General features: G+C 30.4%; 1 protein-coding gene across 3 annotated transcripts in view; it reads left to right on the forward strand.

The window, feature by feature from the left end:
* The first annotated feature begins 5,948 nt into the window (after positions 1 to 5,948).
* The window catches only part of LOC132942860 (tyrosine-protein kinase Fer), a 35,775-nt gene continuing 22,389 nt past the window's right edge, over positions 5,949 to 19,334 (forward strand). For 2 of the 3 annotated variants that reach the window (XM_061011530.1, XM_061011528.1), the window contains exon 1: positions 5,950 to 6,798. In XM_061011530.1, coding sequence (XP_060867513.1) covers positions 6,376 to 6,798 — 423 coding nt within the window. In that variant the 5' untranslated portion in view covers positions 5,950 to 6,375. Of the gene's footprint in view, positions 6,799 to 19,334 lie in introns of all 3 variants that reach the window. The other variant, XM_061011529.1, reaches the window with a different exon arrangement.

The raw sequence follows: 19,334 nt of genomic DNA on the forward strand, positions 1-19,334 counted from the left end.
ATTTTTTTTTTATTTGTTATTACGATTTGTGGCAGTAAAACTGCTTTGATTTTCTTCAACCACATCTTGTTCGATGGGAAAGTGAATCTAGTTGGTGCATTGGGAGGTCAACATTTAAAGTTCCTAATTGGGAAAAACAACATAACAATTAAGAAAAAACGGGAATTTTTACGCAAAAACGGTTTTCGACAAAATCGATATTGGTTTTTGGTGCAACTTTAAAACAAATGAACATATACATGAGATTTTCACTGGTTGTTAATATTTTCATTTTCTATACACGATAAAACGTTCAAAATATTTTGATTTGTTTTAAACGGTTTAAAGACATTTTCATTTTCCAATTTTATTAGTTTTTATTTCTATGAATGTCAATAAAACTTTAAATGCTTGAAAATTTATACAACGATCCTACTATATTGTTACATTAACATTTGAAAAATATTAAAAATCCTTAGTCACAGTTTTTTTTTATAAGCATTTAAAGTTCAAATCTTGACAAAATATGGAAAAATCACGAAAATTAGCAAATTATTTTGAGTTGAGGATTCATAAAAATTTTTATTTTTAAATCTAAGAATTGAAAATGCAATATAAGATTACTCAAAGTTTGTCTACCTTTATCAAAAAAAAAATGTCTACAAGAAACTTAAATTAAATTTTTATGAGCGTTTGAAATTCATATTTTTACAACACTTGATATTCACTCGATTTTTCATGTAGTGGTTTTGTTATTTTATTGTTATTAAAAAACGAATAACTGTAGATACATGAAAATTTTACTGAATGTTTATATTTTCATTTTCTATACATCATATAATTTTGAAAATATGACTCTTTTTGAGCTGTTTACGGACATTGTCAGTTTTAAATTTTTTTAGTTTTTTTTCTATAAATATCAATACAATTTTATTTTTTAGGTAAAATAGCGTGAACATTTAATGCAAGGCTCCTGATATATTGTTACAATAGCAGTTGAAAAATATTAAAAATACATAGGCACAATTTATTTTTATAAACATAAGTTTAAATTTTGACAAAATTTATCAAATTTAAAATTTAATAATTATTTTGTAGTTAAAAATTTATAAAATGTTCAACTTTTATAGCTAAAGATTTAAAATTTAAAACAAGGTTCTGCGTAAATAAGTTATATATATAAATTACTTTATTCACAATAATATCATCAAATATACTTGGTAATATCATAGACTGACTAACCGTCTTCGCTAAGAATCGTTTTTCTTATACAATGGTATTATATCGTTGAATTCAAATTTAACATCATCCATTACAGTGACCCACTTGTAACCTACTGTACAGTAGAGCGACATCCACTTACCCACTTTTTACTTTTATAACTTTTATAACTTTTCCAATTCATGGATTCAATCAGTGGCGGATCTACATACGGGGCAACATGGGGAAGCTGCCCCAGGGCGCCTAATGGACCAATGGGTTGACTCTATTTTCAAACAAAATTTAAGTGTAGACTCTAGCCAATAGGACTGTAGCTGATGCAAAAAGAGTGTAAAGTTTAGCGTTGGCTGGTAGGTGGTTGCAAATTAATTGATAAAATAATCAAAGATAATATTATGTGTACTGCATGTGTATAGATTCTGGGATTCTGTAGTTACATCTCTTATCAATATTCGAGATTCTACATCTTGAAAAAGCTATAACCAAAAATGAAGCAAATGCAATTGTTTTGCATTTAAATAAATTGGAAACGGCAATTTTAGTTTTATTCTGGGGTGATGTGCTTGAACGATTTAACCTTACAAACAAGAAACTTCAATCCATTTCAATAGATTTAATAACTGTATCAAATTTATATAGTTCTTTGATAAATTATGTCAGTTGAGAAGTACAAGTAAATTTGAACATAATGAAAAAAAAATATTATTATTATCAAATGTTAAGGAGTATCAATAAAATAGAAAAAAAAACTTGCTCATGATGAAACAAGATTGAATGAAATAGTTCAAGATTCTAGAACTAAATTTTGAGTGAATACTTATATTGATATTTTTGATCGCTATCCGAATTAGGGAGAAGACAAATTGCATAACATGAAATAAATAATAATTTTGGATTTTTGTTTAACTTAACTAAATTGAATTCTGGTGAACTGACCAATTGTGCTAATTTATTACATAAAAAGTATAAAGGTGACCTACCTAGTTCATTTGCAAATGAATGTTTCCATTTTAAAGGCTATTTAATAACAAAATCAAAAACTGAACCCATGACTATACTTGAAATGCAACAGTTGATCATTGAAAATAAAGTTCAAGAGGTTTTTCCATACATAGAAATTGCAACCAGGATGTTCTTAAGTATTTCAGCAAGTAACTGTTCTACTGAAAGGTCATTTTCTGCATTGAAACGCATTAAAAACTATTTAAGATCTAAATTAAATGAAGAGTTGCTAAATGATTACGCATTTACGCCATATTACATATTGAATCGGAGTTAGTAAAAACTATCAAGTTTGATGAAGTGATTGACAAGTTTGTTTCAACAAAAGCCAGAAAAAAATGCATCTAGTTTAAGGTTATATAATAAAATATTTGTCTATATAAATAAAATGTTTGCATGTATTCATATTGGTAGTCGTCAAATAGTTTAGGCGTTAAATATACACTTGTATAATCTTTGGGACAATAACTTTTTTAATTTAAAATTTATTATTTTTAAGGTTAGTTAGTAGTTATAGATAATGTATAATAAACAATTCACAAATAATTTGTAAATTTACGTAATTTTGATGAGTTTTCTCAAAATTTGAACTTACAATTATAATTTAAAAAAAGGTGGGTAAGTGGATGTCACCCTGCTGTACAGTAGGTTACAAGTGGGTCACTGTAATGGATGCGGTGTTAAATTTGAATTCAATGATATAATATCATTGTATAAGAAAAACGATTCTGAGCGAAGACCGGTTAGTCAGTCTATGATATTACCAAGTATATTTTATGATATTATTGTGAATAAAGTAATTTATATATATAACTTATTTACGCGGAACCTTGTTTTAAATTTTAAATCTTTAGCTATAAAAGTTGAACATTTTAAAAATTTTTAACTACAAAATAATTATTACATTTTAAATTTGATAAATTTTGTCAAAATTTAAACTTATGTTTATAAAAAAAAATTGTGCCTATGTATTTTTAATATTTTTCAACTGTCTTTGAAACAACAACCTAGAACCCTACACATCATTATAAAATCAGCCATTGTTACCAACAGTTATGTCGCTGGTATAAACGAACATATTTTATGTACCTAACAAAGTTGCTATTAGTATAATAGGCCTACGTACAAATTATATGTTGCTATAAGCTAACTGTGTGGTGGATCTATTATGATTAAAATATATTATATTTATTATAGTTTGTATTGGATTATTCATGCAATCGGTTGATCGCCGAGAATGACTAGACCGTTATCAATTGATTTTTTATAAGAATGTGTTCATATTATAGTTGTTATAATTTTTTTAAATAATTTTATATGGAATATATACCTACCATATTGAATTGTTAAAGGAGACAGCCATGTCCAAATCATGGAAATACATATAGTTATATTAAATAATTTAAAAATTATTATTAATTATCTATGAAGATGAATTATCTTATTTTAGATTCTGAGCGGAGCGAGGAATGTAATGGTTTTACAATGGTGTTTATTTCTTTTTCTTTTTTATTTTGTAAAAACTTATTCTCCCTCTAAACTTGCTCAAAAGTATCAAGTATAAAAAAAAATATTTTAGAATTAGCTGAACTTCAACAAGTTCTTTTTGAGACGTGAAAATAACTAAGGCCCGTTCTTACAATGTCCGGTTAAAGTTAACCGACGCTTAACCGGCTGAATTCTGGCGGTAATAAAATCTGTTATCAGTCGGTTAGCGTTAACCGACACTTTATCGGACATTGTATAAGAACGGCCCTAAGTATTGCAATAAAATACTACTTTAATATACTAAAGAATAAACTACTTACAAGTTACATTTGTATTATATAATTTACTGTTTAATGGTTTTCATCAAAATTGTCGTTATCATGAATTTAAAAAAAATTACAACCTACCAATTTTAAATGATTTTCACCAAGTGTAAAAAGGGATGAATATTGGAGTACAACAAATAATTATTATAATTTGTAGACCAAATTATTAATATAATACTGCCAGCTATAACCGTTAGACTTTCTCTACGACAGTAACTACGAGGAGCAGCATGATATCTTAACATAACCTTATGGAGTTTATTAGTCACTGTCAACAAATTCAAAAGAGACTTGTGAAAAATCGAAAGTTTAAATATTTTTATTTAAGAAGTTGTATTAATAATCAGAATAATATAAATAATATTTGTGGGAAAAACTTAAACATTAAACTTCATCTAATAATTATGATGTTATAGATCGACAGATATAGTTACACCTACTCTAAAGTTTGAATATAACAAAAAACTAAATAAAAATGTCATTAATTATACTAAATATATCAAATTTAATATTTATGTTGAACAAATTATTATATTTTTTTATGTATTACTGACTACTGTATTACTTACTGTTCATATCACCTACATGAGATATGTGGATGTAAACCGCGGGATGATTAGAAATGTATGTTACAAGAACTGTGTAGATAGCATACTATTTGCAACACGAATTTGTTATTATCGCTCCGTATATAGGTAGTAATATACACTTTTGGATTTTTATCAAGTGTATTTTAATTTTTATCGAGGTCCTTTACTTATTTTATTTTTTTAATAGGTCAGCCGATTGGTAAGTCATATATTTCTAAGACGGCGTATACAATTTATATAGAGTATACTGTACCTATATACAAATTAAATAAATAAGTTATGATTTGACAGAGTTTTGTAACTAATAACAGAAATTAGCAATAACAAAAAAAAAAACGAGTTTTAAGCTCAGAACGAGTTGCTGTTGGACAGTATCATAGTTACATACTACATAGTTTTGAACATTGCATTTTGCCAATTAAATAACATATTTTTTATAAAATAATATGCATATATAGGTATTAAGTATTGTACATATTTTTTTGGATGTATTAAACAATAAATGCAAAATAACTAATAACATAGTTTAAATCAACAAGCTTAGCAGTCAGCAGATCAAGTAATTATAACAATTATAACAATTATTAAGTCAACCACTACTTTGAATTGCGATTTAAGAATTTAATTTATATTTATAATTATATTTCTATGAAATACGTTTCCGTGTTAAAACTATATTTTATATTCCACGAAATTCTTTAAATCCAATCTGCATAACTATTAGAAAATAGAAAGTTTCGAGCGTATTACATTATCGGCACATCGCCGCGAATTCGCGCAACGGCTTTTTACAGAACAACATTTCAGGAAACGGTTGTTTTCCGCTTATAGATGTCTTCAGTCTTCTGCACTCGTTATATTATTATACTGCTTGGCGCCTACGTTTTAGAACGATATAGCCGTCTGGCGAAGTGATAAATGCGTTCGGATCGAAAGTGTGCCTACTGCGAGTCTGCAACTATACTTACTACATCCCTACCTGGCTAGTGGCTACCCATGTCCTATATACAGTAATCGCAACAAATCGGGTCGTGTGCATGGACGTCGCATAAATCGATATATAAATCGGCAGAGAAAAAATAAATTACGATAATAACACGGACGCGAAATCAACAACAAAGAGGAAACAAAAACGAGCGTTTAGGTGCAGATTTGAAAACGCCTTCTTCAGCTGACGTCGGTCGTCGGAAACACGTTCGTCCGCCTCCTCCGCGGTCCACACACGTCGCAGGCCGCTGCGGCAACGGCAGCGGTCTCCGCGATCAGGTTGGCAACACTGACGGCGGCGCAACAATCCGCGCCGTGTTTATTTTCGTTGCTGCTCCGTGCTCGCTCCTCAACGACGGTCGACGACACACTCGTTAATTCCGCGTCGACCAGCGGCGGGCAGTCGGCACTCGGCACTTCGGCAGTAGGTTCAGTCGGGTTTGGGTTTTGTGCGGCGCATTATTCGTGTGGGTCGTCCGCTGTTCTCTGGTGTGCGTCGTTCGTTTCGCGTATAAATACATGATAATAAAAATATATACGCACGCGTATATAGATGTAATATTGTTTTGTACGGTCGTGACGATATCAATCGCGTTGCATTATTAACGTCTCGTTTTCTTGGCACAGTCTCACGAAAAATACCTTTATATTATTATTATTATAACGATTATAAAACGTTAATATACAATAATATTCGCCAGTCGGCGTCGGTGACGGCCGGAAGAAGAGGAGACGATGACGTGACTCGCCGGAGGACAGTGGCCTGCACACACAAGGCCGATATGGGGTACACCGGCGGTAACGCGACGGCTCAGGGCAAACCCGAGTACGAGGCCCTGGTGGGTCGGCAGGAGGCCGAGATTCGCATGCTGGAGGTGATGCGCCGATGCGTGACCAGCAAGCTGAAGTGCGACCGCGAGTACGCCGCATCACTGAGCGCCGTGTGTGCGCTTGGCTTCAAGTGCGGCGGCGGTTCTGGCGCGGGTGGTGGTGCGGTTGACGCGGCGCCCGGCAGCAGTCTGATGGCCGGCGCCTGGAAGCGGCTGCTGGACGAGCTGGACGCGGCCAGCCGGGCCATACGGTCCGTGTGCGACCGGATCGAGAAGAACACGCTTGACCGAATCGCGGGTATATGCGCTGAGAAGCGGAAGGCGAAAAAAGCATACCAGGACGAGTACAACAGGATATCACTGCAGTACAACAACGTGAGTGTTTGTTCCGACCCAGTACAGAATATACATTTATTTACAATAATCACAAGTGATGTGGGAAATATGAAATGAAATAAGTTTAAGTAAAATAAAATATAATAAATTAGATTAGCTAATATTACCTATATAGAGACGGAGGACTTGATTGAGGGAACTATCCATAGAAGGAACTTCAATGACGCGACGTGGAGGTTTTTATGGTGGTGAGAAGGGATATAAAAGTATCCAAGATGGATTAAATTCATCAAGGAATTTTAGAAGTGAGATTTCAGTGTTGTTTATATTGGTGTAGGATTTGGTTTGAATGATTTATGACCCTCATTTGCATACGAATTAGGTTTTGTCGGATTTTCAGTGGCTGGTTGTTCAGGGCGTACAGGCAGGATTGGCGGTTGTTGCGTTAACGTTTTTGGTTTAAGATGTTTTTGTCCACGTAGGTCAGTTGTTTGTAAGGTTGTTTATATATTGTAAATCATTTGTAGTTGGCGGGATGTGGTCCTTTAATGCAGAGGACGCATTTTGCTGGGTGATCCAGCGATGTTGTGCAGGTGATGGATGTGTGATTTTCCCTACATCTGACACATATTAAATAACTAATATAATATTATCCACTCCAAAGTTATATCGAAATAGTTACTCCCTAATATAATAGTTGTTTCATAGAACTTTGGTTCAAGACTAAAAATATTTTATCACATTCCTTAAAGTGGACGTCAACCGTCGATGTCTGATTGGGTAGTAAATAGTAATTTTTAACATCAACAAGTATTTATTATTTTTATGGGATTGAATTATGAGAACTGCTGAGTAGGTTGAAATTAAAAGCAATACGATTTCCGTAGGTAGGTTGATTCTAAACACAATACATATTCAAATTTTAAAATTTTTCTCAATGGCGCGATGGTAAATCAGAAGAATATATCTAAATAACATGATTATGAATTATAAGTGTTTGGAACTTCCGGTTTTTGAATTTTTATTTCTTATGGCTATAGAATATTATAGGCGAGGTATAAATTGGTTTTGTGAATTAGCGAAATCAAATACATAGTTTGACTTAGTACCTATATTTGACAAATTTTAGTATTTTTAACAATTATTAATTACGTATTTGTGTATTTTTTCATACATCGTACATACAAACGTAGGTACATTTTATAGCATTTTTGGTGATTTTAATTGCTTCAGATTCTGCTTAACCCATTTCGAACAAAAAGAGAACCTATAAGACATTATTCTGAGAACATGCCCAGAATTATTGAAATGACGGATATGAGTCGTTGGTAGGTTTAAGCACCGCGACCAAGCACACCACCGTTCTATTATACATTATTTTAATATTATAAATTGTGTCGTACAAGGATTTATTCCGACCACCGCGGAAACCGAGAACGGCAGCATCGATCAGCGATTATGGAATAGCGAACATTCTCTTTCTGCCCATATAGTATATTGTCAGTATACCTACACGGAATTATTATTATATGTAGCGCAAATTATGTATGCGAATAAATAATATTATAATATATTGTTGTAATAATAATAATACCAAGAATTATACTTGATTGGTATGTATTATAATGCGATGGAAAAACCTGCGGAAAAACCAGTGCGCCCAACCGCGCACTCCTTGGCGGCGACGTAATATTATAATTTTAATATTGTTCCAATTGGCCGGTCTCGAGGACAACGGGCGCGCGATCGAGATCCTGTTAAATATTCAGTAGGCAGGCAGGCAGTCGGTTGGACGGGTGGACGGGTTGGGTATTCTATAATATTATACGTATTATTTCGATAAACGTTTCGCGTCGAACGCGGTTTTTGTTTAATTAGACGTCTAACCTACCTGTACGTTTTTTTTTCGTGCAGTCCGCCAAACGTGTTTTTCCTCTTAGGCCTGCGACGAGCAGTTCTCACGGTCATAAGTGCGAACACGCGATGTTTTCCCGAGAAAACCGCGGTGGTGACGACTATCGCCGTCGAAAATCGCCGCCCGGTGTAAATGACTCTAAAATTATTATACTATATATTAATAATATTATATTACGTGTATAGTATAATATTATGCGGTTAAATAATATAATATTATTGCATCGAGTAGGTGTTGTAAGAGACGTGACTATATTTATTATAAATTGTATTGAGTTGACATTACATTACACACCTTAAAAAAGTTCCTCAAAGGCGTGCCTTTTTCACAAAGTGACAATTTTCGCCCTTCTTGATTTTATTGCGATACGACATTATATAATATAATGGATCGGTGAAGATAATTTTTAACCCAAGACGTTTTTTTTACTGTCGTTGACATTTTATTTTTACCGTTGGGAAAGTCAAATGACATCCCATTAAGTATATATTGGGTAGGTATATGCATAGTAATTAATATGTACGTATAAATATATTTATAAATCTATTGGTATTCATAGTTCCAGTGACAAACTCTGTTTTTCTGTACATGTATAAACATTTATGTAGTTTTGAATTATTCAGGAAAATAGTTCGATGATCCTATATAGATAGGCTCTGTAATATCGATCCTTGTAACATTAAAACTTTAGTGAGAGTGATCGGGTCTATAGCAAATGGATGAAACCGGGGTCATTGAACTGGAAATGTGATCGTAAACATAAACGATGAACACGAATATATTATGTTTAAATCAGTGTTATATATTATATATGTGTATGTAAGCGTATTTAATTCATAGCCAATGTGATATATTTTAACGGTATTTGTTTATGATGCAATAGTAGCGCCCACACCGCTTACCAAGTAGTACAGTTGCACGGATGCTCAGTGGTGGTGGGTGGGTCCTATTAACTGGCAAAAGAAATTGGTAGGTACACCTTAGTCCCTAAGCAACCCCATCCAATTTAAGATCTCGAGTTATAAATGGCTAAACAATTAATTTACATGTTAGGTATTTGTGAAACTATTATTATTTGAGTGGTGAGTAGTCAAAATTATCTACTGCACGGGTTAGTGGGAAATTTATGGGCGCCAAAGGATGCATACATCGAATTTTTATACATGTATAAAAATTCGATACACACATTTTTACGATCATTTCAACGAGTCTGCCAATGGGAAAATCGTGCCAATTTTCTATTTTGAAGGATCAATGTAAATAGTTGGATGATACCATCATTATAGGGTGGGTAGTTCACAACAAATCCGTTGTAATATAATAAGTATATTTCACTTTTTATAAAGTTTTCTAAACAGTATACAATTTATTTAGAATGCCGATAAATTGCAAACATATATACATCACGTCTCCATGTTAATTTATACTGCAGCGCACAAATGCATATTGCATTTATTATTTAATTTTTATACACAGCGACGAGTTTGATGTGTTTACCATAGGAACTATACTGGACGAGAGACCCACAATACGTCCCGTTCGTTCGACCGTATGCACGTAATTATCGACTGTATTATAGACGTTCAATTTTCGTATAGTTACATATTATCATTATTAAACTTACACGCTCGGTTGTACTTACAGTTTCTAAATTAGAGTATATATATTATAATATTATATATACATAATATATCAACAAATTCCAACGCGAGACCTGCCCCCGAGAACCGGTGCGCACGTAATTCGAAGAGAAGCAAAACGCCGAACACACCGCTCACGGGGTCATTTGTTTCGCGCTCTGTCAAGTGCCCCACCGAATTTGAAACACCACTGACCCACTTGCCTGGTTTACATTGTTCCTCCCGCACAAAAATCCGAAAATCTATTTTCCCAAAATACGAATTCTAGATCTATAAGTCGATGTTTGATCGGGAGACTGTGTATAATATGTTTAATGCCGGAAGATTATAACGGACGAATCACAGAGTTGTTACTATTAATATTCCACACAGTATATAAATATATTATATTATGTTCATACGTGTGAATTGTTTTTGTCGGGTGTAACTGGTTCGATACGCGTAGACGGTAAACCCGCCGGCAAGAAAACGACGACCGCTCCTATTATCGCTGACGGCCGGAGCTCGAAATGCAATAACTGCAGAATATTGCCCGCGAATCGGAAACTGTATTATATACACGAAGATTTCTCGCCGGACATCCGTATCCTGTCCCCACCACTCAGCTCGACTGTTGTTACATAAGTTCCGTGCGGATTTATTTGTTTTTCTTTTCGTTTGGCGTGACCTTGATCTGCGCATACCATTATCGCAGTTTCGGCCTATTTGAATGCGACTGGTTGGTATAGACCAGGTTATCATTAAGACATTCTACGCCTCTTTGTGACCTGATGAAAGTGCTTTCTCGTGCCACTGTTGTCTGTTGATTATTTATTCGTCGCAGATGCCAACGTCCTTCTCATAATATGTATATCAGTAAGGAATTATAATTTCAAGGAAGTCATTGTGATGCGTTTAATATAATATCTATTTTAAACTAAAGCTCGTAAATAATTTTTTTTTCGCTCTAAAATGAGTATCAATGTGTGACATCATAATATACTATTTAGGGAAGAACATTTTCATTTTTTATGTAATTCAGTTGTATTGTTATAATCAGTGTTGACTAGTATATTGTTCTGTGCTATAACCCACAGCGATTTTCCGAAATAGATCATCAAAATGTAAAATTTCCTAACGGAATTTCTTTTTCTGTTGGACTGCCGATTAAGTGGTTGTAACCGACGATATTTTATTTGCGCCGCGGATGAGTACTGCAGGCCGTTGACCTTCCGTCGTTATTGCAGTGAACTTGATTGGCCGACAGTAGAAAAATACTAATAACTTATAATAACATAAAATCAAAGGGTTGGAGGGGGCAACATTAATTATTATTTTTAGGTTTGTCGCATGGCGTAGAAATCAAAAATGTATTTAGGTACCTACGTCATAAACTCATAACACTTTCGTAGGTAGTTTAATAAGTCTATGGACAGTTTTAGTAGTTTTATTGCTACAGTGAGTAGAGAACACACGCATTTTAGTAACCACTAGCTGTCGGAAACACCGGTATTCCAATTGCCCCGATCCCCTATAATTTATTGGCGTTGACGAGCAAACCAATGGTTTATCATGTGTTTATACATAATAATATCGGGTATAATACAAAATATGTAATTCACTTGCACTGAATTAAAATTGGATAATTTCGTAGTTTATTTTTTTTTTGTAAACGTTTGAAGGTTCTTGACCCTAGCTCCTCAGAAGAGAACGATGGTGACCTTCAGTGGTTATTGTTTATGAAAACATAATAAAAACAAATGTGTTGTAAATTGGTCCACACAAATACTATTTCAATATTAAATAACTGAGAGTTACTTCATATGTATATTTAAAATTACAATTCTCAAACACCAACTTTGTAATCTATTTGATTGTTACTATATTTTTGATCCCACTTGACCATGTTAACAGGTTAAGTGGGGAATCCATAATAAGCTGTAGGCTAACTTGAAACTATTATAATTTTTAATATTTCAGATTTAGTTTACGATTAAATCAATTTATTTATGGATTGAAATATACATATTATATTTCGGACTACCTTTGTAATCATTTTTTGAATTTGCTAACAATAATAATAAATTATATTGTGCCATGTAGGTATAAATGTTTAATGTTAATTTACTTAATTCATATTATGTCACATTGTGTACAGCTTCCTCAGAAAAAATACAGAAAACAAATACACGAACTCAAATATACCTAATGTTAAGCTATAATATTTCACCTTAGAATAATTTAATAAAAATAAACAATTATTGTCACGTATACAATTATTAATTCTATAATTTTGTATTACAAGTACACCTTATGCTTATATATTCATTAATATATTTATGTACACTCTGTGTTCAATAAATTAGATAGCATACGTTTTCTAAATTAATTATTACCAAATATAAATATATGTAAGTATCTGAATAAAAAATATCATTTAGATATTTTTGTAAGAATAGAGTCAAACTTTTAATAAAAATGTTGTAATAATTATAGGGTAAATTCCAATTATTAATGTTTTGTTAATTTTTTATATCGTTTAATTTTGATTATATTTTCCGGTTAATAGAACTCTGTGCATGCATTCTGAAAGTTAAAGTAGGCACTAAGGTCTGTATTGAATATTGATTGATCGAAAAAGTTGGCTGCCGAAACTAGGTTTCCAAGGTTTCTCGAAAACGTGTCAACTGCCTAGTGCATAGGCTCAATGCCTCAATGAAGTTCTTAATGGCAGATATACTATTTCCTTTGATAGGTACTTTCGATTTTAACCTTCTAAACACTCTTTAATCCTTACCCTAAGATCCTATATAAAATCACGATTAATTTCATTAACACGAATAAGGCTAGTTTAAAATGAATTAGTCAGACTAATAAAAACAAATAAATTCAACCCCTCAATACATTTAAAAATGTATTTCCGGGTGGGTTGTACAAACAATGACTAAACATTTAATGAATCAACGGTGAGCTAATGGTCCCTTAAACATGATTTAATGGTCCATGATTGGTCTATTAAAGTCTAGTGAACCATTTAACAAATACATTTTTAAGCAACTTGACATAATATGATGTGTAAACGATTTTCGCATAAAGCTTAACCAAATATTTTATTGTTTTGTACTGAATACCAATGAAAAGTGATTTGTAGCCTTGAATGTTTCCCGTATAATTTAGCTTACAAGTAGAACATAGAAGTCTGCATTGAAGACCGGAATCGGTCAATTATGCCGCTTATTATAGAAAAAAGTTGCAAGGTGGTCCCATTTAATAGTTTTTTCATAGTATGTAGAAATTCTACACTTGGAATAAAGTTAATAGTTTTGCTCCTGGCTGTGGAAGATTTCGAACGACCAATTCTAAGACCAGAATTTAATCTGTTTTATCAATAGATAAATAGTGATCTAATAGTGATCTCATATTAATTGAGTATATAATAATCGACTTTTTATGAAATATATCTTGTCACTATTTGATTTGCATTCCATTTATTCGGTGTTGTATACTCTTATATTATTATATAGTATTACTTATCTACGTCTTGACTTAATCTACTCAAACGAAGGGATACCATATTATATTTCATGAGTTATTTCCTTACCGACTTAACGGCATTTTACCTCTAATATGTATGTGTATTAATTTATCTCTTGTATCGACACTCGTTACACATTCACTTTAATATTTTCGTCACATATAATTTTTTGTATACGGTTCCTAATTACCAGGGCTAGGATTTGTGCAATTTGTATGCAATAAAAAGTTGTAAAATATGAATTTTAATTTTTATAAGAGACACAAAAATATAGTTACAAAAAAAAATATTTATTTATTGAAATACATCAGTGATTGGCTGATTGTCTTAATATAATATAATTGAGATTAAAAATTTTAAAATCATTTATTTATTTTTGGCATGCAGATTTATTAATTATTATTTTAGTAATAACAATTATAATTCACATTCAACAGTGGAAAACGTGTGCTATAAGTTACGACCACATATTTTTTCTACAATTCTACATCAAATTTTCGTAATTTGGCACTTTCATTTTTGACTTTTGTCATTTTTAAAATAAAAATCACAATCATTTTACTAAAATCACAATGAAAAACAGTGTTATAAATTGTGATGCACGTACAGCTGAACGGTTTGTAATGTTTGTATAATAACATAGAAAATATTAGAAATGTGTGTAATACACTAATAGCCGACAAATTATATTTTATCTTGGATTTGATATTGATAACTACTACCTACAGACTTTTATTAATTGTGTTTATCTTTCTCTGTCAAACTATTCACTCTTTTATTGCATATTGTACCATAGTTTTAGTTATAAAAATAAAACGTATGTTTGACAAAAAAATCAAGTTATATACTTTGATGAGTTTAATTATTACCAGTTTAAATACAATAAATACGATCATATTAAATATGCAAAAATATGCATTAAGCTCAATATATGCAAAAACATGCAAAATAAAAATAGTACCATTTTCATCAGAATAATATAAATCGTGGACATTAATCACTAAAACTCCTAAAATTTGGACGTAGCAAAAAAACATGCTGTTGCTTACAAATCCTAGCCCTGAATTATATTACTTACAAATTATACAATATACCATTTATGTGTGCAAATCATTTAAGTAATTTAAATTTAAATTTATTTAATTTGGTTAGGCTATATAAATTATCAAATGCCATACATAATAATCATTGGTTATATTTAATTTTCACCTCATAAATTACATTAAAGAAACATTAAAAACTAGGAAGTTGGCATGTGTTTTCCTACTTTTTGAAAATAAAAGTGATAAATTACATCATTATCATACATATATTTGTTTTGAATAGTCCAATAACGTAAATTAAACTCAATGCATGGCATATTGGTATTAATACCGATTTGTATTTTATTTAATTTTAGTATTTCACACGATTATTATGATTTAAATTAATATGTTTTAAAATTATTTTTCGTATTTGATATTGCTTCATATAGACATAGCCTAAATATTACATTCAACTTATAATATTTTTTAAAGTTATTGTTCCAATATTGTATAGTTTTGATTAGTTAGTTAATTATTGTATACTTTGGTGTAACCATGCAGATACTGTTTGATATTTTTCATTAAGTATAGGTACTAGTTGTAGTTTGGTGTAGATCTTATATTTTTTGTAACATTACTTATATAATATTATAATCATTGTTTACTATCAAATCCTAAGTCCTAACGCATTTTCGAATTCATTATTGATTGGTTGATTGATTTTCAATTATGCAACATTTTTTGTATCCTGTTACATTTTTGATTAGATTCACATCTTTTTTTAAGACTTACATAGACGATTAACTCATATTATTAGAGCCATTGATTTAGGATACAATTATCTCCGAGTTTATTAATTATATATTATAAAAAATTAATTACTCAAGACTGTGATGCTGAGTAAAATTGATTTGATAAAGTATATTATATTATTATTCATAGCAATTGCTCTATCGTGCATATTTATTCTCCCTTTCCAATAACAGTGTAATAATAATATTATTACTACCAACAAATATTCGTAACTGTTGAGGTCAAAACATGAGTAAGGTTCATAACCGCACCTGTCACCTCCTGATGTGTTAGCATCGTACACAAAAATAATAATTGTTTGCTAAGTGTTTATAGTTACGGTATAAAATTGTTTAAGAGTAACGACGAATGATTAAATTAATATTAAGTATTTAGGTATTTGATTTGTACAGATAAAAATTTATTGGTATTCGTTTATGTTGTATTTTGGTAGGTTAGATTAAGTTGGTGTTCTAATTGTTATACTTGTTTGTACATTTTAAAATGCTCTTAACTTCCTTAAAATTAAAATATCAAAAAAATCCTTCAGTGGGCATCGGATAATATTCTTTCCTTTAAATTTAAGCCAATTTCCCCTAATGTTGAAAATAACAGAGTAAAGTAGTTTTTTCTGATCGTAAAATTTGTTATAGGTACCTACATAAAAAATATATATAATTATTATAGGGTTCAGAAACCACGTCCCCTTAAGGGCTATTTGCTCTAACTTATAAAATATGAAGTTATATATGACGTACATCTGCTTAAAATTTAAAAATGTTACTTTGTAGTCTGTTATTAAGGTGTGTCTGTAAATAGAGGTTTGTTTCATTGTATTATACCTGTATAGTGTACATATTATTAATATTTTAAAATACATGTCAATATTCATAAACAATAATTGTTGAAACGGTAGTAGAATTTAATAATCACATAGACTCCCTGGAGTGATTGTTATAGAAGTTTATATATGCTAGCAAAGTCATGACTCTAGTCTGTATATTGTACCTACCTATACTAGATTTCTGTTCGTAGAATCAAACTAAAATCTTGTTGGTCTTTAACCTGAGTTCTCTATGTAAAAGTTGTCCCGATACAGTTATTTTTTAATTTGATTTAAAGTAATGATTTATTTTGAGTTTGTTTAATCATCAATCAATTCCTACTAAATTAAATAGTTTTGTTTTTGTTTAAGAATATATTATATTTTAAATAGTATGTATTTCCTTCAAATATTATTTATTTTTAGATTTGTTTAAAAAATATGACTAAATCTTTATAAGTATAAAATTATACTTATTGTTTATAATGGTTGATTATTAATATATTACTGATTGCTTAATAATTAATATTAATAATTATTTTGTCAGTAAAAATTACTCAAATATTATTTAGTTTTAATATACCTACCTATATATAATACTATTATTGAATATGTGTTTTAATTTAAAGACTATTGTTAATTTTATCAACAATTATGAAAATATTTTAGCTACATATTTACTGACATTTTAAACAATAATGGTATAGGAATATGCTATATTTTATTATTATAGTACCTAGTTATAGTAGAATCATTTGTAATTGAGATATAAACGAATTTTCAAATTTTTAACAGATCAATTTGAATTAAAATTATGAAAATTCAGAGTGTGCACATTATTTTGTGACAACCTAAAATCTAATTCTTTGAGGATAAACGAAAAAGATATTGGAAATTAAATAATTCTTCCTAGAAATAAAAGCCTTAAATTTTTTTAAGAATTTAATTTGAAATGTATTCTTTAGAAACTAGACTTCTAGAACAGAAGTCTCCTAACTTGTGGTCCACGGGCCACATCTGGACTTCAGCAATGAATAATTCAAAACAGATTATCTTATATATTTTTTTATTGAGAATTTTAATGACGTGAAGATATTTTGATACATATTGTAATAAATATTTAATATAACTACATTACTTTTTTATTTAAGTTGTGGGAAAATTCAAAATACCCTATACCTGGACACTTGGTACAATGGTACCTACTAAATTTAAACTACTTTTTATACTTATCTAAACAACAGCGTACCATTACAACCGTTAAAAACTAGCATTTATTTATTATATTCATACTTTATTGCTGTTCGATAAATTTCGAGTTGTAAATATGATTATAAAATGTATATCTTTTTGCCCGCAATGAGTTTTAAATATTTTATATGGCGCTCAAGTGAAATTCGTTAGATATTATATTATGAGAATAAGATTATGTATACTTGTATTTATTGACTGTTATAAATTGCAATTTATCCGATTTTTTTAAATAATTTAATTTTAAATTATATATTCAAAATTTAATCTTTGTAAGTATATGGATGTTCAGAAATAATAATTGGTTTTTTTTTCTTGTGTCAAAATTGCGTCACTTGCCAAACTTCCAAACAATGTATTGGCTTGGCGCATCGCGCAAGTGACAAGAGTTTCAATTTACATTTACCTATTTTTATTCAATGACCTAAATTATTGCCAAACAAAATTTAGCTTAAACAAGTCCATTCATAAAATGATTCATTAATGTGTATTTAACGTTTCAGCGTACCAATACATCAGTCATATTGTTTGTGTTTTTTTTTATAACTATTAAATAAGTACTCATAGGATTAGGTACGTCATATTATACGACTGTATATTTAATTTACTTCAACTCATTTGACTTTTCAACATCGTATTTTTGTCTTATTATAATAAGTTATTTCCTTGTCTGTTTATTGTTGAAAGTCCATTAATTATTTTTTGCTAATTGGACATTTTGTCTTCAAATATTTCGATATTTAGCGCTTAAGAGGATGCTACCCTTGCATTTGTTGTCTCCGTCTTACACAGATACGGCATACCAAATTTTCGTTCACTAGTTTAAATAGTGTACTGTTAGTTTTGATATTAGAGTGATTTAACTTATTATCAATTTTTAGATAATAACATTATCTGTGCTTAAGCGTTGGCTTTTATTCGATATTTTAATTTTCAAGCGAGATATGAGCTTTTTTAATTTTTGATATTTCACATACCCATATCTTGCTTGAAAATGAAAATTTCGAAAATCGCCAACGCTCAAGTACAGATAATGTTCTTACCTGAAAGTTTTATCATAGGTCAATTCAATCTAGTATCAAAACTAACAACACACTATTGAAACTAGGGAACTACAATTTGCTATGTCATGCGTGTGTAAGACGGAGACAACAAATGTATGGGTAGCGTCCTCTTAATATAAAGAATAAAGTATAACTGTAAACATTTAATGTACATTATGTTAACAACAGAATAATATAATATTATACCATTTACCTAAATACAATATTTTCCAATCTTAATCGATCTGAGCATAATGAAATTAATATTGATCATTGCTGGTGAAATATAATGTATGTTTATCTGTATGTAATATCAAAAACTTAGGTTCATAGATCGGGTCAAAAATAACTTAAACATTTAAACGAGAAAACTATTTGATTTCTTGGCATTAAACATCCCGTGAACACGAGTCAACTTTTGGACAATTTTCAAAAAAATAAAGAATTAATATTTACTTATGAATTGTAATATAGATGGTAAGTTAAGAACCTGTTGGATAAGTATCAAAATTATTTTAATTTAACTTTAGGTCCATAAAATATAAAATAGTATATATAATTTTCTATTGTAT

The sequence above is a fragment of the Metopolophium dirhodum genome, chromosome 4, assembly GCF_019925205.1.
Source record: "Metopolophium dirhodum isolate CAU chromosome 4, ASM1992520v1, whole genome shotgun sequence".
Taxonomy (NCBI): domain Eukaryota; kingdom Metazoa; phylum Arthropoda; class Insecta; order Hemiptera; family Aphididae; genus Metopolophium; species Metopolophium dirhodum.